The 25,327-nt window shown below is 35.1% G+C and overlaps 1 protein-coding gene across 7 annotated transcripts in view; it reads right to left on the bottom strand.

The window, feature by feature from the left end:
* Window positions 1-2,617: 2,617 nt before the first annotated feature.
* LOC113739908 (serine/threonine-protein kinase ATM) overlaps window positions 2,618-25,327 on the bottom strand; it is a 47,886-nt gene continuing 25,176 nt past the window's right edge. Inside the window, exons 42-79 of one of the 7 annotated variants that reach the window (XR_011813637.1) lie at window positions 25,225-25,294; window positions 22,802-22,919; window positions 22,564-22,687; window positions 20,915-21,058; window positions 20,674-20,778; window positions 19,390-19,437; window positions 19,181-19,285; window positions 18,894-18,980; window positions 16,737-17,054; window positions 16,444-16,556; window positions 15,514-15,580; window positions 15,365-15,439; window positions 14,808-14,927; window positions 13,622-13,786; window positions 13,446-13,544; window positions 12,781-12,932; window positions 12,484-12,685; window positions 12,337-12,384; window positions 12,155-12,238; window positions 11,101-11,184; window positions 10,707-10,787; window positions 10,445-10,531; window positions 10,231-10,293; window positions 9,890-10,030; window positions 9,731-9,787; window positions 9,522-9,581; window positions 8,734-8,828; window positions 8,529-8,637; window positions 7,676-7,765; window positions 7,481-7,560; window positions 7,307-7,391; window positions 5,768-5,814; window positions 5,597-5,670; window positions 5,243-5,374; window positions 4,869-5,003; window positions 4,725-4,790; window positions 3,663-3,809; window positions 2,618-2,952 (exon numbers count right to left, since the gene is read on the bottom strand). Coding sequence is in view for 5 of the 7 variants with exons in the window: in XM_027267321.2 (XP_027123122.2) it covers window positions 2,875-2,952; window positions 3,663-3,809; window positions 4,725-4,790; window positions 4,869-5,003; window positions 5,243-5,374; window positions 5,597-5,696; window positions 5,768-5,814; window positions 7,307-7,391; window positions 7,481-7,560; window positions 7,676-7,765; window positions 8,529-8,637; window positions 8,734-8,828; window positions 9,522-9,581; window positions 9,731-9,787; window positions 9,890-10,030; window positions 10,231-10,293; window positions 10,445-10,531; window positions 10,707-10,787; window positions 11,101-11,184; window positions 12,155-12,238; window positions 12,337-12,384; window positions 12,484-12,685; window positions 12,781-12,935; window positions 13,446-13,544; window positions 13,622-13,786; window positions 14,808-14,927; window positions 15,365-15,439; window positions 15,514-15,580; window positions 16,444-16,556; window positions 16,737-17,054; window positions 18,894-18,980; window positions 19,181-19,285; window positions 19,390-19,437; window positions 20,674-20,778; window positions 20,915-21,058; window positions 22,564-22,687; window positions 22,802-22,919; window positions 25,225-25,294 (3,984 nt within the window). In the remaining 2 variants the exon portion in view is untranslated. Of the gene's footprint in view, window positions 2,953-3,662; window positions 3,810-4,724; window positions 4,791-4,868; window positions 5,004-5,242; window positions 5,375-5,596; window positions 5,697-5,767; window positions 5,815-7,306; window positions 7,392-7,480; window positions 7,561-7,675; window positions 7,766-8,528; window positions 8,638-8,733; window positions 8,829-9,521; window positions 9,582-9,730; window positions 9,788-9,889; window positions 10,031-10,230; window positions 10,294-10,444; window positions 10,532-10,706; window positions 10,788-11,100; window positions 11,185-12,154; window positions 12,239-12,331; window positions 12,385-12,483; window positions 12,686-12,780; window positions 12,936-13,445; window positions 13,545-13,621; window positions 13,787-14,807; window positions 14,928-15,364; window positions 15,440-15,513; window positions 15,581-16,443; window positions 16,557-16,736; window positions 17,055-18,893; window positions 18,981-19,180; window positions 19,286-19,389; window positions 19,438-20,673; window positions 20,779-20,914; window positions 21,059-22,563; window positions 22,688-22,801; window positions 22,920-25,224; window positions 25,295-25,327 lie in introns of those variants that run through there. The other 6 variants (XM_027267321.2, XM_027267323.2, XM_027267324.2 and 3 more) reach the window with 6 other exon arrangements.

Below are 25,327 nucleotides of genomic sequence, written 5' to 3'. Positions count from 1 at the left end.
AGATAATGGAAAGAAGATCAAAGAATCATTGGATTTGGGAAACCCGCTATGGATGTCATCGGACCCATCAGCTATTGTTCTTCTTTTGCTTTGAAGCCACAATGCTTACTACTTTTACCTTCCAAGGGGTCACCCCTAAAGAGTTTCATATGGCATAAAATTAATGATTGTAAATATGTTGATTTTATTTGCATTTGTAAGATTCAAAAAACCCATTTGTTGATTTTATAAGTTCTGTACATATCTGTGTTAAAGAGTGACTTTTAGGCTGTAAAAATTTGGAATTTTTGAAATTTCTTAATTTTTTAATTTTTTCCTTTAAATGGGCGTTCTAGGATTTGTTGCATTTGGGTAGCATTGTTAAAGTTGAGGAGAAGTTTGATTTTATAGATTTTCATTAGAGAAAATGGTTTTATTTTTTAGCAGGAGTTTGAGTTTACTGCCGTTTACTCGATTAATATTTCTACATGGACAAGAATGCCCTCATTTCCGTTACTCATAACGGCTGAAATTCACAGAAGGGTCAATAATTTACACTATTGATAGATCGGGGGCCAAAAGTTTCTTCATAATTGTTGAAGGGCTAAAACTTTATCTGGCTAAAAGTTGAAGGACCATTGGGACTTTTTTCCCTACTGTAAAAACAAAACTTTGTTCAGGGTATTCTTCATTTTCCATATAACAGAGCAATGGAATTGAATAATTGAGAGTATGATGCTATTTTATCATTTTGTAGGCCCTGAAAGTTCGATCTAACACATAGTGATAAACATGGTTGCCTATACTACACCGCCATCAACCTCAGTCTTGGAGGGCAAAAGGCATGGAATCTCAAGTAAACTTAGGGGGTGCTTGGTTGGAGGGTATAGGAATCAAGAATTGGATTGAACCCCAAAATTGTTGCTTGGGTAATGGGTATAGGTTTTGAAATCTTGGAATGATTCATGAAAAATCAGTCACTCTCAATACCCAAGTAGATTGGAGGGTTTTGATGAATCCCACATTTGATTCCCAAATCTTAAAAAAAAAAAATATATTTTTGGGATTTTTTTAAATATATACTGGCTCTGTTTCTATATATTAATATTTATTTATTTATATATATAATATTTTTTATTTCAATTTTATTTTATAATATGTATATTAATATATATTTATATGTATATTAATATATATTTAATATACATATATTAATATATATTAATATAAATATTATAAAAAAATTGAAATATATATTTATATATTTATATAAATATATTTATTTCAATTGATATAATATATCTAATATACATATTAATATTAATATAATTTATATATAATAAAATATAAATATTAATTGAAATATACAAATTGAAATAAATATATTTATATAAATATATAAACAAATATATTTATATAAATATAAATATAAATAAATTTATAAATATATTTTAAACAAAAATATTTATATATAAATATATAATATTTATTTCAATTGATATAATATATATAATATACATAATTGAAATATACATATTAATATATATTAATATACATATTATAAAACAAAATTGAAATAAATATATTTATAAATTTATATAAATAAATATATTTATTTATTTATATAAATATAAATATAAATATATTTATAAATATATTTTAAACAGATAATTAATATTTATATATGAATATATATATGGTTGATGAGTATGTGGGATAAGCATTTGAACGAGGAAGAAGAAAGATATGAAAAGAAAAAAGAAATTAAAGGTAAAAAATTGATTATTAAATTTGATACCCATTCTTTACCAATATTTACCAAGCACCCCCATTTGTAATCATACCTTTGTCCAAAACCCATACAAAGTTTTTTTGTATGATTCCAATTCCAATTCCAATTCCTAAGCTTGAACCAAGCGCCCCCTTAGTATCGCCTTGGCAAGGAAAGGGATTCAGAAAATAGAGGAGGGCAAAACATAGAGTAATGTATCGGCCGCGATGGTTTCTGGTGCAACGTCGTGAAGATAGGACTCTAGGAATTAACATCAAATTCTATACTTGGCAGTGTGGATTGCAACTTCAAATTTTGTGGCTTTGGTTGTGAGTAAATTAAAAAGTGAAAATACAAAGGAGTGTTCTCAAGATTCAACTTAACTCACAAGACTTTGGTTAGGAGGTGATCATACAGTCTGTAGTTTGATTTTCAAAAGCTTCTATATATATATAACTTGGAAACAATGGAAGAATTGAGAAGAAATGGACCAGGCATAGAGCGGCAGTGGAGAAAATAAGGAAAAAAAAGGATCACATGCGTTCAGGTCATATGTCTGCGGGAGCTCATTCTCCATTTTTTTTTTTTATTCTGCAGAGAGACCGACTTCATTAAAGAGGTGAATCTTCTAAAATCAACACTACAGTCGATTTTTCTTAAATCAATTTTCACACGTATGGATAACGAATAAAATTTGTCAATATTTATTCAATAGCGATAAAGAAACACATTATTATGGAAGATAACTCCAGATCGCTATATATGACCCAAAATGAATTTACATATATCTTTATTTCTTTATATGCCTCTGTCATGATCACCATCCACAAGAAATCCAAGGCTGTTTTGTCAGTGAAGCTTGAGGAATATAGAGAAATAGGATGAACCTTTTTTTTTTAAATAGAGAAATAGGATGAACTCATTATATTACACTGGTGATCTATGTAGTGCCTATACATATTCACACTGAAAGGTGAAATGAAAATGCTCGACTTACAGCCTCACTGCATGTACGAAGTCAAGCCTCGTGAACACCACCAAATAAATGGAACAAAAAGACTGAAGTGCAACCAAAAATGATGCTTAGAGAAGCAGAAAACTTCAATCTTGGATGATGGTTGTTCTCACATCCAAGCCCCCCAGCCCGGAAACATTTGACTCAAACGATCAGGATCAATTGCATCTTGTACGAGTTGTTGAACCTGCCAAAAGAAATAGAAAAAAAAAAAAAAGAAAATTGAACGTACAAGTTAAAGAACAAAAATAACCATAGCAACCACTGCAGTCTTTTGCTTTAAGGCACCAATAGTGTTCTGTTTATGTTACCAAAATATTAAAGAAAGCTGGCTTTGTCATACAAAATTTACTGAATTTCTAGATAGAGATATTCACGTCATAAATTTCTCTTTGTATGCTAGCCCAAATACACTGTTTGAGGAGTAAGTATGATATTGTTCTTGCTATCTGGAGTTGCACAAACAAGGTATCTCTTCCTCTTTCAATGTGAAAGTTTCCCACCTCACCCAACAAAACAGTTTGGCTAATTTTTTTTCCTGTCAGAAACAGGGCTAGTTTTTGCCCTGCCCAAGCACTCACAACCATCTTTTTTTCTTTTCTTTTCTCTCTCTCTTTTTTTTTTAAGAGAAAGTGAAAATCTTTGCCAGGTGCTCGGTACCAACCATGTCTTAAACCAATTCTACTTTTTCTGCCCTTTTAGTGTTTTTTCTCCCATTTCTGAAGAAATCCTCTGATTTCCTTATTTGTTTCTCCCCCATTACCAAACTCTCTCTCTCTCTCACACAGAAAGCCACTTCCACCTTTCCAAGACCCAACAAAATAAAGGTGGAAGGTAAAAGACTGAGGATTATCTATTTCTAATCCATTAGCTAGTAGGTAACAACAATTTAATTACCTGTCCACGCACACTTCTCATTTCACCTTCTTCATATCCATCAAGTTTTTGTTTAACACGCAGCAAAGCTCTAGCAGCATCTTTGTTCCCCTCATATTCATCTTCTTCTGAGCCTTCCAAGCTTGTCTCCAAATCATAATCAGTTTCCTATACAACAGAGAAATTTCCACATAATTTAAGGACATCATAAGAAAACTGTTTGGCCACTGACATACTGTGGACCATGGTGAAATGATACACAAATGTAAAAAGTCAAATGTAAAGGAATGGCTCAAGAACCTGAAAAAAAGAAAGAAAAGCATGTAAATGATGCAAATTAAAATTGAAGCCATGTATAAAGCTTTTGACCTAAAGGAATCTCATATTAGCTGGCTAAATGTTTGGTTTTTTGCTTTTTTATTTTTTGTTTGTTTGAGGAAGCAAACTATTCTACAGTTAGAGATATGTCTCAATATACATACAACACTATAACCTTTTCTGTATGTTGAATTCCCAAGTCATCCAGATTAAAGTAAAACATGCTGCATTTTAAGTCTCAACAGCAGAGATGCAACGAGGACTTGTGATCATTCTGCAACTGAGTTTTCCTCAAACTGTGGAGAAGGCTCGTGAACATTCCACAGCTGAAGAGTGCAACAATATATATCTAAAGTTATTGATTGCTAACATATGCTCCAATAGTCCAAAATGGCTGAACTGTACTGCCTCTACTGCACATTTTCTATATGCATCTATGAAAACAATTACACTAATACTGCATTGGCCAAAAAACTAGATGCATATAGAATACATGCACAATTTGCTACGACCAAATTTTTAATGAATATTTCTTCTTATCAGCTGCTCACCTTCAGCTTCAAAAGGTAGATGAAAAAAGAACTTTACAAGACCAAACTTTCCACAGAGGCCATGAAAAAGCTATAGGATTATTAATCATATAGTTCTGAAGACCAGAATCCACTACATTTATCGCATTTTTCTGTCCCATACTACTGCTCTAGAGCACATTGAAATCAATTTCATAGGAGATCAGTACAAGAGACTTGGGCACACAAATAGTACCTTTTGACGCTGCAAAGCCTTCAAAGGGGATAGGGCCCACTTATACAGAGGATCATGGATAAAAACCTGCAGCAAAAGCCTATTTCTGTTAAGCATCTGAATACAATGTTCCAAGGGTCAAAATGTGCTCTCAATCAATAGTACCTCAACAATAGTCAATAATGCTTCTTTGTTTGCTCGCATGACAGAGAGAGTTTCTTCACAGCACCTCCTAAAAACCCCTTCCACACCTGTTACGCCCATACCATCTATCATATCCCTTGTCAACCGGAATGGCACCTACAAAAGAATGACATAGAATGGGACATGAGTTCCCGGTATGGCTGATGGATATTGTTAGGAAAGATATGAGGGCAGTTGCCCCTTTTTGTAACTAACTCTTGTATTATCAAGTGTTAATATATAAAAGTACTAATTACGTTTGTTGAAAAAATAAATAAATAAATAAACCAAGCACAAAGATCTTCAGTAACTGAAAGACTGCATTATTTGGACGGACTCGAGTAAGAGGAACAAACCCTCTCAGGTGTTTTCAGCATCAGGCCTTGCTCAAATGCTACACCAAGATCTATATGAACTACTTCTGCAGTTGCTTGATCAATAAGTATGTTCATGGAATGTCGATCTCCAAGCCCAACAATGTAACCAACCTGAATATCAGAAGAAGGCTTTAATTAATTGAAACTTTGACTTATACCGCCAATAGTCAAGTAATGTTTGGGGAGCAGCCTGCTTAAGAGGTTCCATGTTTGGTAATAAATGAGAGACAAAATGATGGAAAACGAGGAATGAGTGCACTAATAAGGAACCAAATGACATGATTTCTAGGCTTGCTACCCAAAAACAAATAAATATCTGCCACTCACGCTCACCATTGAACTAGCAGCCACACTTCTTGTATAAGCAAGCCTTTTTTCAAACCAATTAGCTGGATGTAGAAATCTTTCTAGGAAGAAGTAATGCATAACAGGCCTGCACTAAAAGATAATGGATTCATCTAGCTCAAATTCAAACACAAGGTAGACAAGACAGAAGTAAGAAACCTGAAGTTCTCACAAACTTCTTGGAAAGCCCTGCGCTTGTCACTTTCCTGCAGACACAATCCTTTTCAGCAACAAAGTATTATGTTTGAAACAGGAATAAGAAACATCAGACTATGAAAGGCAGCAAGGGGGGACGGTTTACACTTAGCCACACCACAGTGACAAGCAATCTTCGTCTAATTGCGGGTGACATTCAATAACTTATTGCTGGCTCTGAATACCACCCAATCCAGCAATAAGCTAAATATTTCGATAAGATAACGAATCGGGTAGTTTTACGCGGAGTAGAAAATTCTAGGGGTTAATATGCATATTTTATTCTTCGTAAAAGGACAGAAAAACATGATCCTCTTGGCTAATCTTCCTGGCATGCGACTATTGCCTAATATTCTCTTACAGATCAAGAGGCAGCAACAGCTGCCCCCCCCCACCCTCCCCCCCAAAACACAAAAAGAAGCACAGACCATTTTCAACTGTTTACAAACTACTTCTGACTGGAAAAAGATTAATTAAATAATATTGGCGCCTTTCAAAAGTCTTGCAGTTACAACACCATCCAAAAACAATTTCATTATGGTCATTTGAAACTAAAATAAGTTTAGAATGACAGATATGCTAAATTTAATTCACCAGAACAAAATCAACCGTGACAATGCCACTAAAATAAAAGAGGATGATCTGCAAAGATTGTCAACACTAATAAAAGATGAGGAAGAGAAAGCAGTTCCATAAGACCATATTGGGAAACTGTAGAGTGATATGAAAGCATTAGGAGATCACAAAGAAAGTGAATGTGCTCTGACACACCAAAGCAAAAACTTCACCTTTGGTTCCAAACATCTGAACCACATTATTTGGAAAAACATTCCCCACTCAATATCATGGAAACTAACAAGGGAAATTATCAAATTCTCCCTGCTGTATCTTTGTGCAATATTTTTCTATTCCAGAATCCAACAAACCATCAATAATTGTATTTCACTGGTACAACAGCAATAGGCAATTAAAACATTACTCAGGCCATTGAAGTGATGTTTGATCAATGGCAAATCAAAACATCAAATTACCTACTTGGAGGTCCACGGTCATTATTAAAGTTTCTGTTCCAAACCTCTAAAACCTCATTTGCATATGCACAGTCAAGTTTGTGGAAAAATATAGAAATGATGACGACTGGTGGTTTTCACTTCATGTTTAAAGTTGCGGTTCCTAATTTCTAAATGTCAATGATGGTAAAGTAAATGGACCAATTACAGTTCAAAGGTTTTATGTGAGTCTAAGGAACAAATGCCTTTGTCTTAGAGAACTACATCCCAGCATCGTGGAAAGTGATGTTCATCTACATACAACAATTAACTCCAACAAATTAGAAAGCTGATCTATATAAGCTTGCTTCTATTGGTCTATGCAAAACCTTAGTAAATCAATCATTTGGATTCTGATTTTTCTAAACAAATTAGAAATAGTGCAGGGAATGGATTGAAAGTGCTGGTCAAAAAAGAAAAGGAAACAATAAAGATAAGGCTATATGCTACTTGCCGTTGTCATGTGATGCCTACATTTGAGGAATGTCCAATCTCCTTGTCCATAGCGTCCATGGGCTCCTCCATTTCTCGTGCTGGATCTAAGATCAATTATAAATTTAGTATGTAAGTGCTTTACCACATCATATTTGCCGCTTGAGAACTATGAAGTCAATGTGACTTTACTGACCTTCCGGTAAGATAATCACCTAGAGGTACAGTGCCAGTCACCCATTCAATAACGCCCGCACTTGGGGTAAAAGGAACTACCTGTCTCAGGGATAACATAAATTTGTATGTATTCTGTTGTTTATAATTGGTAGCAAAAGAATGCATTCATCTTTGCAGACTAATAATACATATCCTCATCTTTGTAGATAACCACCTTATATGTGCTTATTCTCAATCTTCTCTTCCACGTCTCCCGGTGGTTCTGTAAGAAAGTATTAACCAAACTGAAAAACTGTTCCATTACCTGCAGATGTTGCAAGATTTCTATTAGTGTAGTTATGCCATGCATATGAGGCTTCAAATATAAAATGATATCATGTGTATGCAATCAAGCATATCACAAGAATGACATGACAACACAAGAAAAGAAAAGTTCTTTTAAGTGAATCTGAAAGTGCATACAAGACTACAAGATTTCCATGTAATAGCAAAAGTTGTCAAACGCAATCAAATTATCGTAAGATGATAGGTAATAGGGACATTGTTCCATATAATTAGAGTTTGGAAACAAGAAATTATCTGTTTAAAATTAACTTGTACAACAACGGAATATCAATACGCAATTAAATTATTGTAAGCTGATAGGTAATAGGGACATTATTCCATATAATTTCAGTTAGGAAAAAAGAAATTATCTGTTTAAAGTTAACTCATACAACAATGGAATATCAATACGCATTTGTAAAACAAAGATAAAACCAAAATTTGTCACCATGCTAAATCTTTCATCTGCAGCTCACCATGCTGCAATGCAATTTACTATAACTTAAAATTAGAATCAATGCAACTTCTTTCCCTTTTATTCTAACATTTGTGACTTTAATTCACAGAAACACTAGGCAGTTATGCATGCTAAACATTCAATAATTGCCTCATTTTTGTTACTAAAAACATTACTCTCCACACTGTGATATCCAAGACCAACTAGATAACATGATCTTGCATCCTACTCAGACTATAAACAGCATGATGCATCAGTAAAAAGCAGAACGCAGAGGGAGTCATACAGCATCCTGCCGCAGGTCATCATTGCCTGATTTTGCAAGTTGTCGATACATTTTACCATCAGAACCCAAGCATTCAACCGCTTTTGGCGCATTTATACCATTCATCACACTGCAAAGTTGTAGCATATGGATCTAAAGTCAACATTTATGAGAAATAAGTAGCAGAATTACAAGAAGCTTGTAAGGCCCCTATCCCAATACTTACGTGACAGAATCTGTTAAGCCTTTGAAGTGAGGAAAAGATCCTTCACAATATTGGCAACTCCGGTCAACAGGAAAATTAGATGTTATGACAGGAACCTGAAGATGCACGTATGCATGTCATTGGCATGGACAGTGTTTAAGGGCATAGTTGAACAGATTAGTAACCATATGAAATAGTACTTTAACAAATTCTGTAGATTAGAACAAACAGAATTTGTAAATCTAATTATCTTACAGTAATCATTTAGATGTTTTATAAACAAACACCAGCAAGCATATGCTGAATTTATTTTCACTACATTGACCCAGAAATTCCATATTTGAACATAGACTATATGTTGGAAGGCCATCCATGAACACCAAGAAACCAGAATATCTGATGCGCTACTCCAAAGCAAGGCTGGGACACAAAATCCTAACTGTTGTGAAACGACAGACAAAACAATTGACATCAATTCTATTCAGGAATGCCAAGGGAAAAATGAAAATAAACTGAACACGTAGTTGAAAGTTTTAAAGATATGGTTGCACATAAACAGGTTCATTCGTACAACACTCATTTGACATATCCCATGCACATTCTTGTCAGGACTTTTACACATAAGCAGGAAGCTCCATGCCATAATACTACCAATGACGTTGCTCATCCCTTCTTGAGACGAATTTTTGACCAGACATAAGAAATCAGAATAAACTTCCAATGCCGCATGATTGAAAGGTTCCCATTCTGCAGTTCAACAGGTTAATTCCCACTCATCAAGAAACAACAGATAGAAGTGCTGTACTTACAAGTTCAAGTTCTCGAACACTACGAATATCTCTAGGTAGAGTAACCTTTCTGTTTGTGTCCTGTTGAAAGTATCTAGTGATTAGTCGTCAACAACATTTCAGTGACTGGAAACCAGACTAAATACCAAATTAAGACTGAGTTATGAGTAACTGGTAGCAACAAAGGAAATAAATGAAGAGGGAATAAAAGTAACCAACTTTTGGTTTACCTCTCTCTTTGTTTCCATTTCTGCAAGTTTGATATAAATCTCCACCATTTGTTTCATCTACATAAAACACAATATTGTGTAGCAACTAATAAGAAGCCAAACCTTCAATACAGTTGCTCAAAAATTATACGAAAAACAATAGCTGGTGAAGGATTATACTTGTCTGATGACATCCCCATGATACGAATGCAGTTCTATCAAGAGATTTTCTGCAGCAACCTTTTTGTCCATATCCACCACAAATGAATTTCTACTACGCTGCTTGTCTTTAATCCGATCACCATTTGCCAGAGCAAGGAGCTAAGAGCCACAATGGTAACAAAATGGAAGAAATAATAATGAACTCACTTCAATTTGTTGACTGGAGCAGAAATAACTTACACCTTTCATTTGAATTGTATGGGACAAAATAAACATTCTTTCTTTGGACTAAATCACCAAAGGTAAGAAGTATAACAACTTATCATCAGTGTAACTTAAAGGAATACTAAATAAAATACCTGGAATATGGTATGATAAGGATGTTCAATGGCCATTTTCTTCACAAGAGAAACCAAAGCAAACTGCAAAGCAGATGTTCCATACATCAAACAGATTTATATAAAATTTAGCAGAGAAATGAAAACCCACTTTATGGTGATAAATTGCATGGCATGCATACACACCTCATACTTAAATCAGGTGGAAAGCACAAGCTAAACATCAATTAAAAACCTGAAAACTATGTGGTCCCTGATCTTTTGTGCTACCCATTCTTGAAGCAATTTGGTATGCCAATGGTATGAACTTGTGAGACTGAACCTGCACACTCATTTTGATTGTAAGGTAAAGAAGTGTTTTCACAAAGAACCGAACGAATTATACATTAGAGGACTAGTTTCCTAAAGAGAAATGCTATATTAGTAATTGATACCTGACTACCTCTGTCCAAACAAATACTGTTGAATAACTATTTAATACCATTTTTCCAGCTTACCTCCTTGATTGTGCTAATCATGCCATTGATAACAATTGGCCTGGATGAAAGACCAAACCACAAGGAAACAAGTCGAAACACCTGAAACGATATACATGCCGTTCCAAGATCAAACCAGAACTCAATTAAAATGATCAAACTTACAATACATCTGACTGTACCAAGAATTGACTTGCTACAGAAACAGTTCATCTGGATATTTCTATTCACAGATCTCAAAAAAATGATTCAATTTATTAGTGTGAAGAAATCCAACAAATTATTAGCAATATTGTGATTGTACTTATGCAGATGGTGCCAAACAGAGCATTCCATCTAACATTCATGTACAATGTACAAAGCACCAAAGCTGGTAAGTTATTTCCACAATAAAACCTGGATTATGAATACATACCACTCTGACATCATATTCATCCCCAATGACCAAACAGTGTTTATACCCTTCTAAAGCAGTAGTTAAGAAGTTGTCCCTGTCTTCCTGATCAGCAAGAATAGACATCAACATGGTAAGACTAAAATCCAAGTACCAGAACATCTGATGAGATTAAAATAGATAATAGAAATAAAAGATGAAAGGGAGCAGAAGCAATTTAAACATCAATAATTTGTTAGATAACTCGGTAGGAAACAATTCGTGCATAAGAAAATCCATCCAGTATTTTGGCACATCAAATACCTGATCTAGACTGGTCAACCTTTGGACCACTGTATTTACTCAACAGAAGAAAGCGTTAGGAAGCTTCCACAAGTCAGACCCATTGCAGTTAAGAATAGTTAGAATTACTCCACTTCTTCAGTAAGTTTAAAGGCAATGACAAATTATGTTAGTGACCACTCTGACGTTCCAAGTTGCCATCAACTATTCTTCAAGAGATGGCTTGTACACCCAATGGTCAATAATATCTCACAGTCAAACTCAATGATCACCACATAAGGGGCAGCTATTGGCCAGTAAACATGCATGTTACACTGTTCATTATAATATGATCATCGGCAAAAATACCTTTCCAGTCATAAACCACTGAAGCATCTTAGCCAGAAAGAGTAAAATAGGAAGGAAGTTTTGGCTTTTCTCACTACTATTATATTAACTATGGGTTTTAATGTAAAAACCTTCATGTTATAGAATATCAGAATACAAGAGAAAAGATAAACACTCTCTAATGATTGGTTGGTATTCACTATTCAAAATGACCACTCAAATACACCTTTACCAAATAAAAGGTAGGGAAGTGCTCAACATATACATATTAAAAGGATTTAGAATTATGAATTTCATTGTTGTTGTCTTCTCGTCATTCGCTTTTCCTCCCTCTTTTATTCCTTAGGAAAATCAAATATGAATATAATATAATTAAACATCAAGCAGAAGATATGACCACAATACAGTATGATTGAGAACTTGCACCAATGTGAATATTAACAAAATCTAAATAAGTAGCCACCACCTGCAACTTTTCTTCCTCTTCCCCATCCATTGCAAGTTGCTTCTGCAGCTCTTGTATTTTTAATGAATACTCAGTTTGTTCTCCCTAAAACCATGTACAGAAAAGTCAGCCTCCACCTAAAGCTCCATAAGCACTCTTTTGCAACAGCACCTTGAGATTTGACATTTAGAGAAGGACCTTGCCTTTGATGAATTTTTAAGACGTTTAATTAGAGCTTTCAGCTCCTTTGCCTACAATAAGCAAGCAAGTTACAGTGAATATCAAAAGCCCAGAACTCCTTCCAATTTCAGTTTCTTCAATATGAAGGATTTCTTCCAATCATTATGTACCTTGAATTTCCTTAAGCGCATTGCTGCTTGCCACTCATTGGAGTTCAGTCTCTCTTCATTAGTACGATAGAGTGCATCAGCATAATGAGAAAGATGGAAATGCATTTGGCATTGTTTTGCTATAGACTTTGTGTCTGTAGCCTTGAGATTGTCTGCCAGTGATACTGCATGTTTCAGGTATTTATCCAATACAGTCCTAGAACTGCAAAAAAGGTTGTGTCACAAGAGAGCAAAAACTACTTGTTGGCAGGCTAATCAATATGATACTTCTGGCTCCTATAATGATGTGAAACTAACTTGCTTGAACGAGTTTCGGCAAGCCATTTCCCAACTAAGCGAAATACATCTGAGGTATAATCATCAAATTGGGAATCTTGGGCTATATACTTAGCAAGGTTGATTGCCATCTCATGCTGACCTTGGGCCCGCAGAAGCTTAGCTTCTTCAATCTGCTAAGAGAAAAGATCTATCATATACCTATCATATACAAGCAATTTCCAGATCTCTGGAAAAGCCAACATTTTACCAATTCAATGAGAACTGAGACCTTCAAGAAGTAGTGGTCAGAAATAAGTTTTGGACCCGCAAATAACAAAAAACAACAATAGTGAAAATCTTCTGAAGTGATTCAACCCAAGCAACAATTTGGAGAACAAATTTTTCTGTGGAAAGATGACAACTTAAATATCCAATTACGAAGATATAACATGACAACTTTACTCTTCTGTAGTAATCCAAACAACAGCAAATATTTGGTTCATGCCAACATGAATATGAAAGTAAGGGTATGACAAAAACCATATCCAAATATTGGCTGAATGCTTCTTGATCCAACAGCAATTGAGCACATGATGCATAACACAGGAACCTATCTCCAGCTCTAAAATTCATGGAGGGATAAAGTACAGGAGCTTTGGATTTGAGCATCACATAAATCCACAGTTGGGAAGAGAAGTTCATACCCTTCCATGCCAATAAACATTGGAATGTTCTTTCCCCATAGCTGTGCAAAGGGACTTAAATTCGTGTAAAGATGCAGCAGCCTGAGAAAACTGAATGCCCTATGTAACATGAGAAAATGTCAGACAAAGGAGACTGGGTTGCTTCCAGAAGTACAGCTGAAATTTAGGATTATTACTTTCCGAAGTGTAGATGCTGCTTCCAGAAGATGTTGCAATTTGAAGTCTCTACAATTCAAGATCTCAAGTAAGACCCTCCTGAATGCTATGAATGGTTCTAGCAAATTCATGTGCAACTGCGCTTGTTCCAATATTCGTCTCCAATCTTTATTCAGCCATGACAGCTACAAGTTGGAAAAAAAAAAAAAATTCAAGTGTCAGTGAAGGTAAATAGTTACAATCATGGATTACATGGTAAATACCAAGGGAAGAAGGGGTGAATCTCATTTTCGTCACTCAGCTCTTGGCTATATGCTATTATGTGAACTTGACATTCAAAATAAGGCAATTTATTTTGTCCTCTCAGCAGAACATGTTAACAATTAGTTATTTGATGAGAAAAGTTTGGAAAAACTTTGAGGAAGAAGTAAAACCCAAAAGTTTGTACCTGAAGAAACCGTTAAGATTACCCGGTCAGAAAAACAAAAATGTACATGTACTTCATGCAGGAATTTGACTTAAGCCAGTTCCTTTGCCTTTCTTTTGGTTCTTTAAGGTTCTTCTGTTAATCTTTTTCAATATGGCTCAACATTTGCTCAACAACTTTCATGGCCCTTTTCCACTTCATTCTTCTTAATACAAGAGTGGCCCTTTATTTTATATTTGTCTTGATTATTTAGTTATTTAGTAGTACTATCATCATTATTATTTTATTAATTTATTCTGTTTGGTGCAAAACAGCAGTGGCTTTATTTTCTTCTGTTGCTGTTAGTGTTAGAAGATCTACTTGGCACTAACGGGGATGCAAACTGACTGAAATATTTGTCAAAACAAGTGCATTAACAGCACTGCATCTAGCTATGCAAACAGTTTGTATTAAAAATGATTTTTTTGTTTTACATTTTCTTTTTGGCAGGGGAAATGTTTCATGCAACTTGTTCTTCTTGCAGCTAATTGCAAAATTAAAGGAAGCATCCAAAACTCGGTGGCATGTCAATCAGCATAGAGCCCAAAAGTTAAGCATTCTAATTTATGAACACGTAACAGCAAAATTAACCATCGTCAAGGAATGGAAAACTGTCAAAAGCTGATTTGGAGTTTTAATCTGATTGATGTCATTGCATAGTCAGAGAATAAAGAACCTAAAGCATGAACTTATTAACAGATACAGCAACTAACAGGCAAACATCTCAATTACAAGAGTACCTGGTCCATGGAGGGGACAATAGGTTCAGATGACAACCTCAATGTCACAGACGAGGCAACTGTTTTTTTGCATAACATACTCCAACGTAAACCCCAAGCCATTCCAACATGATAAAAGATCTGCAAAAAAACCCAGAAATGAAGATTACAAGGAAATGTGATAAGAATCTTAGTTTTGCATAATCCAAACCAAATTCAATTTCAAATTCTGCTGAAAAACTTCCTCATTTCTTTCCAACTGAGACTCTTATGCAATTCACAACCTTTGTATAACCTCATCTGCAATAAGATCATTTTCTGGTGGACTTTTATCGGTTAGTTGGATTGATGTTAGAGATGAGGCTAACCAAGTTTGGCAATTTAAAAGGGTGCCAATGTAACTCAACATTGGAAGTAGAAACGTCAGTTATAAATCTAGAATGATGATTACAAGGCCAACCAAATGAAATCTTTTCAGCAATAATTCTAATTCCTTGTTTCAGAAGTGGACAAATATGAATAAATATGTCTCCATGTCTATTAGAAGAACAGCAGTGTAATCTTCAAATATGGATTACCTGAAGTTTAACCATGGCTGAGTATATGTATTCAGTGCTCTCCTTACTTGCATGACAGATGGACAGCAGAAGCTCCTGAGAGACAAGAAAGGTTGTAAATGATGCAATTCAAAAATGCAAGTCATTCAAATGTCAAGACCATTAAATACCTTCTTGGAATCTCTCAATTTTGTGTGAAACTCATCAAATTCCCCTTCCTCTAAAGCCCTTAAACAGCTGCTTCACAAGATGGAAGCACAGATTACAAAATGCACTATGAAGTGAGCATTAGTAACATTTGCAGCGCCTATTTTTGAGATTAATTTGCTTTGTGGTAAGCACTATATCTAACATGAAGAAAGAAATCTCAGATCCTCAAGAGAAGAAACCTCCCTCACTTAGGTTGGATAGCCATTGATACCTCCAGATGTTGCAATCATAATGTCAAATTCCTAGACACTATACAGATCAGTCATCGAAAAGATTGCTCACACATCCTCAAAGACAAAGTATAAGACCCTAATATGGAAATCCACACAATTGTATGGCCCCTGGTGGCTTTTCTCTTTATTATCAATGTTATGAATAGTTGCAGTGGCAAATTATATTGGCTTTTCCAACAATGCAGTAGGTCTTTTCAGATAGATTGAAAAAGAAAAGTCTTTCAACAATGCATGTGCTCCCATCTCCAACATATGAAAGCAAATTACAATAAAATTCTTGTCTTTACGAGTCTAAAACTAACTACTTGCAGGAAAAGAAAGAGTTCAGGCACTGAAATCACAGGATCATACTTTCCATCGTCTTTATGAAGAGTTTAAAAAGATTATCTCAGTAGTTGAGCAAAGCATAATGACAAGAATCAAGGAATCCCCAAAAAAAAAAAAAGCCCACGGACCCACAAAAAACTAGGAATAGTGCAAATAAAGGAATAATGAAAAGGCAACCACATTGAGGTCAGATAGGAGATAATGATATAGTAGCGTAATGTCAAGAGACAATTTCATTCGGTAATATGTAGCCAGAAGCAGCCTTAAATCACATAGCATGAAGTCCACATAAATATGATACTAAGAATTTCCATTTATTTGTTAAATTACCTGTGCAAATTCTCATTAAAATGACCACATTTAATTTTTTGATCAAGAACCGGAGTAGCTACACCATTAAGTAGAGAAAAATCCCAATTACCAGCACGCCAAGCAGCTTCATACTGCACAGTTTGACAAACACAATTCAGGAGAAAATAAATTGTATAACACATGAAGCAAAAGAAGATAACCAAAATCTGCAGAAATTGGCATCCCAGTATGTGTGCCTTAATTTGTTGCTAAACACACACAAAGACCAATTTCGTTCTGGCTGTCCATTGATGACATAAAATAAGACAGACCTGCAGTTCAGTGAATTCTAAATCATGTAGAAGTTGGCCTTTCAGAGAAGCTAATCCCTGGCAATATATGTCCAGCACATGGGTGCAGCCAATTTGCTGCAAAGATCTAATCAAACCTTTATAAGGTCTCTTTTGCATAATCTGATCTTTCGATTTAGAAAGTAGTGCTGGAACCACTGGTTGAGACTCGTCATAAGAAAGACTTTTTGGATGGCCACTTATTGGCTCCTTCAGTCCCGATTGTACTAGTAAATCATAGTGCTCAAGGGCTTTAGTCCAATTTCCTTCATGTTCGAACATGGTTATTTGAGAGGTCAACTGTCAAAAAACGACCAATAAACTTTCAAAGGCCAAAAATGCAACAATGAGGATAAACTGCTGATATTTTAAACGGTCCAAAAATTCTCAAAGACTGGGATGCAAGTGCAATGCCAAACTATGAAGCAATCATTTTTCAATAAAAACATAAAGTTTAAATTATTTTCATTGCAATAATCTAAAATTTAAAATTTTTTCCCATAAATTCAGCATCAATTTTTCACTGCTTATGGCAACTCACAAACTTTAGGGAGAAAATTTTCAGTATATTTCACTGTTTATAATAACTCACAAAATTTAAGAAGAAAATTGATTTACACAGCTATTCCGGCCAAAACAGTAGTACTAGGGAAGAAGATAATTGTTGGAGGAACGCTATTGTAAGCTTGTTCCAGTGCTTCATAACTTAGACCAGAACAAGTTGAACCCGGATAACATCATCCCCTTGATAACAAAAATACCTACAAGCTGTTTAATCCATCAGTATTAAGTAACTACTAGATGATATTTAGGCTTTGGCAAATTTTCAACCAATAAACTCCCTTGCCTCACCCATTTCATTAAGTAAATTACGTGAGTGCAAAGCTCCAGCAAGATACTCCCGGTGTCCCACAGTGAATGTCATGCTTTTCCTTTTGGCTTATGTCAAAAAATTTTAGTCACTAACCAAAATGACGAACAAATTTCTTATCTTTCCAACAAATGCATACTGTTCACGTGGTCGGAAAAGCTTTTAATAATAATTATTGGTGGGCTCCAACTGATATTTCATTTGTTTACCAAGACTGTAAGAAAAGCAGAGTGTGGCTTTGCTTAGGAGTATCAAACCACGTGAACCTCTAATGGATGTTTACCAACTATCCGAACAATTGTGGCCCCACAAACAACTGTTGACAAATAGCACAGATCCCCAAATGTGACCAAAAGATTGGGAGGGAGGGAGTACATGTTTGGTTATACAAAACACTAAATATATCTGCAAAATCCATAGATTTCCATTCGTAGAGGCAGAAATGTCATTCACTGCTGGTCCAGGTTCACCTGACGCATCATATTAGTTTTTCATGTACAGAGGGATCCATCAAACAAGATCCTTCTTCCCTTTTTTCGGAAGAAAAAGACTATTCGAAGAAATTCGATGAAACTGGAGATCTTAGTGAATGGAAAGGAAAAACCTAAGGAAAAATTCCACTTTCATTTTACAGAGACAGGCTATAACAATATCAATTGTATGACTGAGGATTCTTATCTGAATATGAATGGGATGCTTGTGACATGCCACTTGATATTAGAGTTTGGTCATGTAACAAATGAGATATAAGAGTCCCCTAGTTCTTTATTCAGACGAGTAGAGAATTGTGTATGTGGATGCTCAAAATTAACCAAAAGCTGCCAGCCCAGTGGATAGAATAAGATGGTGAAGCAAAGATTAGGGAAATACTATGATATATTTAAAAAAGTTGCAGTCTTAGTGCTTTGGCATTTTTAGGCATTGTCTAAGAGAAATGTTCTCCTTCATGTCTGACATTTTTTCTGCACAACATATTCTAGGCCACTCATATACTAGTAAAATGATTTGGAAGCTGGTATAACAAAATACTAATAATGATATGACGAATTAGCTCAAAAAAGGCCAAAACACATCCTAGTAAAGGCTACGCCCCAAATGCTATGACATTAACAAGCAACAAAAGCATTTCAGCGTCAATCCATAGCCGTTTATAACCCCTGACCTACTACTTTTCAACAGCATTTCGAAACAGTATGTTCAATATACAAGTTGGTACAACATTGTAATTCACAAAATTTGTAAACAGTAGCATGTAGAGAATAACTGACCTTGTGAGATTGAATTATCCCATACAGGCTATCAGGCTCATTGATTTGCGTGACTGCTGAGACAAGTATTTCAATGTGGCTTGGCAGCTACAGAAAAAAGAACACTTAGGATTTCTTGAAACTTCACATTACAAGCTTCGTCTATGCAAGAGTACATATTCTACTATTCAAAATCCCAATCAATACCTTCTTCTTTCTAGCCACATAACTAAAACTACAAACTAGTTGAAATCAACTTTAACAGTAAGCAGAGAGGAAATTCCAGAGGAAAAGCAACTACAACTCACTATTTCAAGATGGGAGAAATCTGGGCTCCCTAGTGTGAGGCTATCAAAGTGGTGCTCACACCAGTGTTCCACATAGAGAACAGCAGTAAAGTAAGAACCACAATTCTGTCAGGCAAATCCAGAAAATATGAGTAAGAAAAAGGTTGGTTAAGGCAACCAACTTCCACAGCACATTTCCATGAAAAAAAGAGTGAAGTTTTGATACTTACAATGGCAGACTTTGAAACCACAAGATAATCAATAGGAAGCCAGTAAACCTAATAGAACATAGGACATAAGAAAACAACATTCCACAATCTTAACATGCTAGAAAAGCAAAGGTAGAAATTTAACGGTTTATTCATGAATCTGCTGTACAATATGTTCCTATTGATAATTCCAAAAAATAAACAATAAAAAAAGCAACAAATATCCAAAAAAATCCCTATTAACTTTGCAATATCAGTTCAGACAATGATGGTGTCCCTGACTATATTCTAAAGCATGAGAATTAAAAGAATCCCTAGCAAATAATGTTGCACTAAGTTCTTGAGATTTCAAAGACATTCATACATCAAATAGAAACTTTATTTGCCGGATACCCCATAAGTTTGTGGGACAAATGGACTTTATCTGATTAAAAACCCTGCCAAATCTTTACGAAATCTTCAAGTATTGGATGCACAAAGTCATGAAACTGTCTTAAGAGTTTTCTAGAGATTCAGTTCTTCATTTCACCACACCGCACCAACACAGCTTCAACTTTGTAGCTATCCATCTTATCCCAGATTAGTTCTTTAGAATTGTTCACTTAGTACATCAAAATCAGGAAAAGCAAGTTTGTACTTTATTCCTCTATGATTGTGGTGATTAAATTTCACCTCTCCTTAACCCATGATGGTATTTTGTTGCATAGTCAAGTAAAAAGACCTCTTATACCATCTCCATCCCTTCCCGACGGTGGGGAGAGATATAGCAAAGAAAGGATAAAGAGTAAAAGTCAAATGAAGCCCAGTAATGATAAAATTTTTCCAGAAATACTCAGCCAAATAAAAACATTCTGCATAAACTCTTTGGGCTTCTGTCTGCAATCCATTGTTCATCATTTGGTAACATTTAAAGCTATTTATTTTTAAAAGAAGAGCAATGACTGATGAGACACAATACCTGATACAACATTAGCGCATTTTTATTAAACGCAAGGAAACCCAAAAAACAAGCTCCTGCAATTTAGGCTCTAGGAAGTACCAATTCTGCCTGGTTTACCATAATATTCACCCTTCAAATTTTATCTTTCATTTTTGTTCTTCTTCTTCTTTTTTTTTTTTGGGGTGAAGAACTTGGAAAATCTTATGGAAACACATTTATGATCAGAGATCCATATTTGAAGAAGGTAATACTAAATTCAGAGACACTGCTATATGCCATGATAAGCAGTGAGATGAAATAAGAACAAAAGGAGGAACTGATCTTTCGGAAACAGGGTCCATAATTTACCAGGATAACAAACGTACCTTTTCCCATGATAATGTTGTTGTTACCAATCTAGATGATGAATTGTCCTTCAGCTTCACTGATGTAGAACGGGATTTTGATCCATAACTAGAAGCCTTAGTGTGCTGTTGCACCATCAATCAGTATATCATTTCAATTGATTTTCATTAAATGAAACAAAAGAACTCCTCTAGTTTACGTTTCCACTTTTTAGCAACAAAGTCAATTAAACCCACAAATAACACGCATGTATAAGGTTACCTTTGAGTTTTCTCGCTTATATGAACCAGGCAATGATGTGGATCTCTCCAGCATATGACACAGCCGAAGCTCATTAAGTGCATCCAACATAACTTTTATTGATTTCATTAGTGTATTGGACTCAATGAATATGTTTTCTTGAACCTGACCAGATTCACAGTATAAGTGTTTTATCTAACAATGCCATAGATCAAACTGCTATAATCCCAAGGGGTCACAAATCAAAAAGGAAGGAATGTTATCATTCAAAACAGAACAATACAAAATTTAAGCACAACATGAACCACATCAGACAACGAAACAATACAGGACTTCAGAAGAGACTTATTCAGTGACAGATTAATGCTATTAGAGTTTGACGGCACTGAGTATTTCAAGAGATTATGAACAAGTTACGAAGAACAGATATGATAATTCTGTTACATGAAAATTTACATTCATATTATATAATTTGCTCCACAAGTCATGTATGAGACATTCAACATCACAGCATTAACTAACTCTAAAGACTCTAATACCACGCATCTACAGCATTGGATTAACCTATTAAGTCACAATCAAAGTCAACATTAGAAAATAAATCATAACCTAAAACTATGAAATACACCTTATATAAAAGTTTGGGTAGTAAGTTTGGTCTAACCACCCAACTAATCTTGTAGCTTGCACTACTCAAAAGAAGAAGAGGCAACGAGATGGCACTTGGCAGCCCCATCCCATTTTGATGGCTCCTTTACCCTAAGAGAGCAAGGAAACAATGAAAACCAAAAGCAATAAGAAGATACTGGAGTATCTCTCTCCATCATAGCTGTGCATCAGTCTCATCCTTTTCCACCAAAGGATGCCCTGTGGTGCCTTGTCACCAAACTCAAGCCATAATCTTAGTGGACACAGGAAGAAGCTTGGGATTGGCCCCATTGGCAGCCTTCCACAGGGGTCAAATGTCAATAAAAAGAAGGTCACCTACTGAAGGCAGTATAGAAGCCAAATTTCAAGCTTACAACACAGCTAACCACAGCAAAAATATATGCTCTCTCTCTCTCTCTCTCTGTTATATCCTGAGTTTAACCACAGCTAAGCTCGTTATACCCAAAATCCCTATATCTACTCCTTGTCCAAAAGCATTAGTGTCCAGATCAGTATTTCCATTGAATAAATGCATTAACCATATCATGAGAGCAAATACAGATAGCTACAAACTTCAGGACAAAGAGAAGAAAATCAATGAAATTCTATGTTCATGTTCTCCCCTCAGCCACCTCCTAATCCCGGAAGAATGATCATGGTTAATATTTCCACCAACATTGTCTAACTTTGTAAATCTTATAGAACACTGCCAATAGTATCAATTCGCCCACTACCTCAAATTCATGCAAACTTCAAGCCAAAACTTTGGGAAAAGGAGGATTAGAGATAAAAATGTTAGTCTTAAAGGAAGAGAAGTACATAGGTAATGGTCATCCATAACACTACAAAGAAAGAGGCTTAACACATTAAGTCATCCAGCTGTTGCAGGCATTTATAGAATTAGCATGCCTATTCAGTGTGATTATATGAATCACGAAGGTTAACTCTTACCAACTCATTGCATTGGCAAAGAAAACTAAAAATTACAAAAGAAATTGATCAGCAACGGTTTTTAAGACAACCTGGAAAGATATCAACTTGCATAGGTCAACATCCAAATCTTTTCTCCCTGCTAGATTAACCATGATACTTGGGAACAAAAGCTCTGCAACTTCAGATTTTACCAAACATATATCTTGACAAAACCTGAAAAGAACAGGAAAATTCTAATTAAATGTTTTACAAAAAAAGAACAAAAAAAAAATCCTAAAAAAGCCAGAAGAGCACCATAACAACTAAAGCCATGCAGGTAAGAAGTACCTTATGATAATATCATCACAGTAACCAATCAGTCCATAAACCAGGGGACAAACCCACATATCAAAAGTTTTGTCATGAGTCTTCCACATAGCAGAGTTCTCCAGAGAAATTGCTTCAGCTGTTATGAAACTTTGTACTCTCAACAAACTTGGAAGATTGATATGCCATACAAACATATGGAATAATGATATAAAATAAAGGATCTGCACTCCACAACAGCTATAGGATATCTTACAATCCTTAGACAAAGTTTGTCAGCAATCAAACTACCAAAACAATCTTCCAAAAGACACTTAGATGGTAATAGAATTATATGTCATGAAAACCTCATCTAGAAAAATTTTTTTGTAGAGATCCAGGGTTCATATCCCCCCTCCCCCTCCCGGCTTCTTAAATCCCACCTCTCCCCTTCTAGGAGAAAAAAAAAAAAAAAAAAAACTCATCTACAAAACTGGATATTGCTTAATGTAAACCGTTATCTTATTAAGGACTTCTAACAAAGCCTTTGACAACATGAACTAATAGAATCTGCAGTGCTGCTCTTACGATGGAAAAAGCTGAAGTTCAAGTACATTCTGTTATTGAATCTAATCTACCACCCGCTAAGTTGGGATGTTTTATAGTTGTCAATGGAATACAAATTTCAGATTACCATTGACTGTGTTCAGTACACCTCTCATGGAAATTCCAATTACCCACTTTTGGATCTTGAAGCCAACAAACCCATTAGCCAACACATCAGGCACTAACAACTCTCATTCCCTATTCTCTAAAAGTTAAAAATATAATGTGCTTCTCTCTCTCCCCTCTCTGAAACTTCCAAGTTAGCTTCCTTCCCACTATTTCTTCTTTCTCAATTTTTCCCAAGCTTGGGTTCTTGCAATGGACAACCTGAAAAGCATCTCTTTACAGGAGAGATATGGAGGCGAGTAACGAAGGCAGAAAGAAATGGGAGTTGTTAAAAACAACTTGAGCAGAGTTGGAAGACTCAAATTATGATAAGTATCCAAGCAAAATAACCAAGAATACAGGGACTTATTGGTTTTCATGAAGTCTGTTTTTATTTCTCTGATGAAGCAATAAAGATATATTTTCACTGTCTGGCCAAATTTGGCTCTCATTTAGTTCCTGAGAAAATCCACAATCAGTTGATGCCGATTTTGATGTGTTTTTACATATGAGAGTTTCTCAAAAATGTTCAATAGCAGAAAGAGTTGCTGCCCGACAATGTAGAAGGTGGCATGCAGGTAGAATATTTTAGGAGAGTGAAACTATATTGACCAAGAAAAGGCAACTTCTGTGCTAGAAAATACCAACAAGAAGCATGGAAAGAAAAAAATAAAAAATAAAAAGGAAAACCCAAGAAAAAAAAAGACATAGGGAATAAAAAGGAATGGTTAGTTCCAATTCCAGTGCAGCTGCAAATTTTAGTCCAACAAAATGATATCCTCACAAACACATTAACATCAAGGTGGTCCTTGATACACATTGCCATTGCCACTCCTTAGTAGCTACCAAACAGGTGGCTGATACATAGCATATTACCAACTTAAACAAAAGCTCAAGTTTATAAACAGGACAAATTCTTTTCTATATTCGTTCTGATTTGTCCAGAATATCAGAATCCAGGACGATAGAGAAAAAAAATCATTGATGTTTAAATCAATGATTTCTGTTATCATTTCTCCATATTAAGCATTGTGATTAAGCTCGTTTCTCACACAAATTTCTGAACAATCTATAAAATGCCATTGAATAGAGAAGTGAATTTTGGGTAAAGAAATTAAACAGGTGCTTTGGAGCCAACCATAATATTTGTGGTTTTTGAATGTGATCAGTTTCAGAATATGCATATCAAAGGAGAAGATTAAGAGGCACTAATTAATTTAGGAGTCCTGTGTGGACTTATGCCTATGGGTCTTTCTATATAAAAAGGAAATATGTGATAAAAATTCTTTTAAAATGCCATTGAATAGAGAAGTGAATTTTGGGTAAAGAAATTAAACAGGTGCTTTCCATAAGATTTGTGGTTTTTGAAATCAGTTTCAGAATCTGCACATCAAAGCAGAAGATTTAAGAGGCACTAATTAATTTGGGAGTCCTATTTGGACTTATGCCTATGGGTCTTTCTATATAAAAAGGAAATATGTGATAAAAATTCTTCTAAAATTTGCAAGCATGGAATATGATCATAAAAGGAACGGGTAGAGAGATGATACTTGAATAAGTTTCAGAAGAGTAGGGAAGAAAGAAAAACAAGTTAGAAAAAAAACATAAGGAAAAGGTAAGGGAAAGGAGCCAATGATACTTTCAGAAATGATTAGAGAGATGATTCTACTACAAGGTTACATCACAAAATGCATCCAGGGTAGCACAAGAAAGAGAGAGAGAGAGAGAGAGAGATTTCCTCATGGGGGTTATACCATTGAACTTTGCTTCCAGATCTGATACCAGTTTCTGTGCGAGCTCTGTGTTGACACCCTTGGAGTGAACCTACATTATGAAATAAATGTAGAGCCATAACTA

This window comes from Coffea arabica, chromosome 4e (assembly GCF_036785885.1).
Source record: "Coffea arabica cultivar ET-39 chromosome 4e, Coffea Arabica ET-39 HiFi, whole genome shotgun sequence".
NCBI classification, from domain to species: Eukaryota; Viridiplantae; Streptophyta; class Magnoliopsida; order Gentianales; family Rubiaceae; genus Coffea; species Coffea arabica.
The sequence above is the reverse complement of the archived record's forward strand: the minus strand, read 5'-3'. Positions and strand labels throughout refer to the sequence as shown.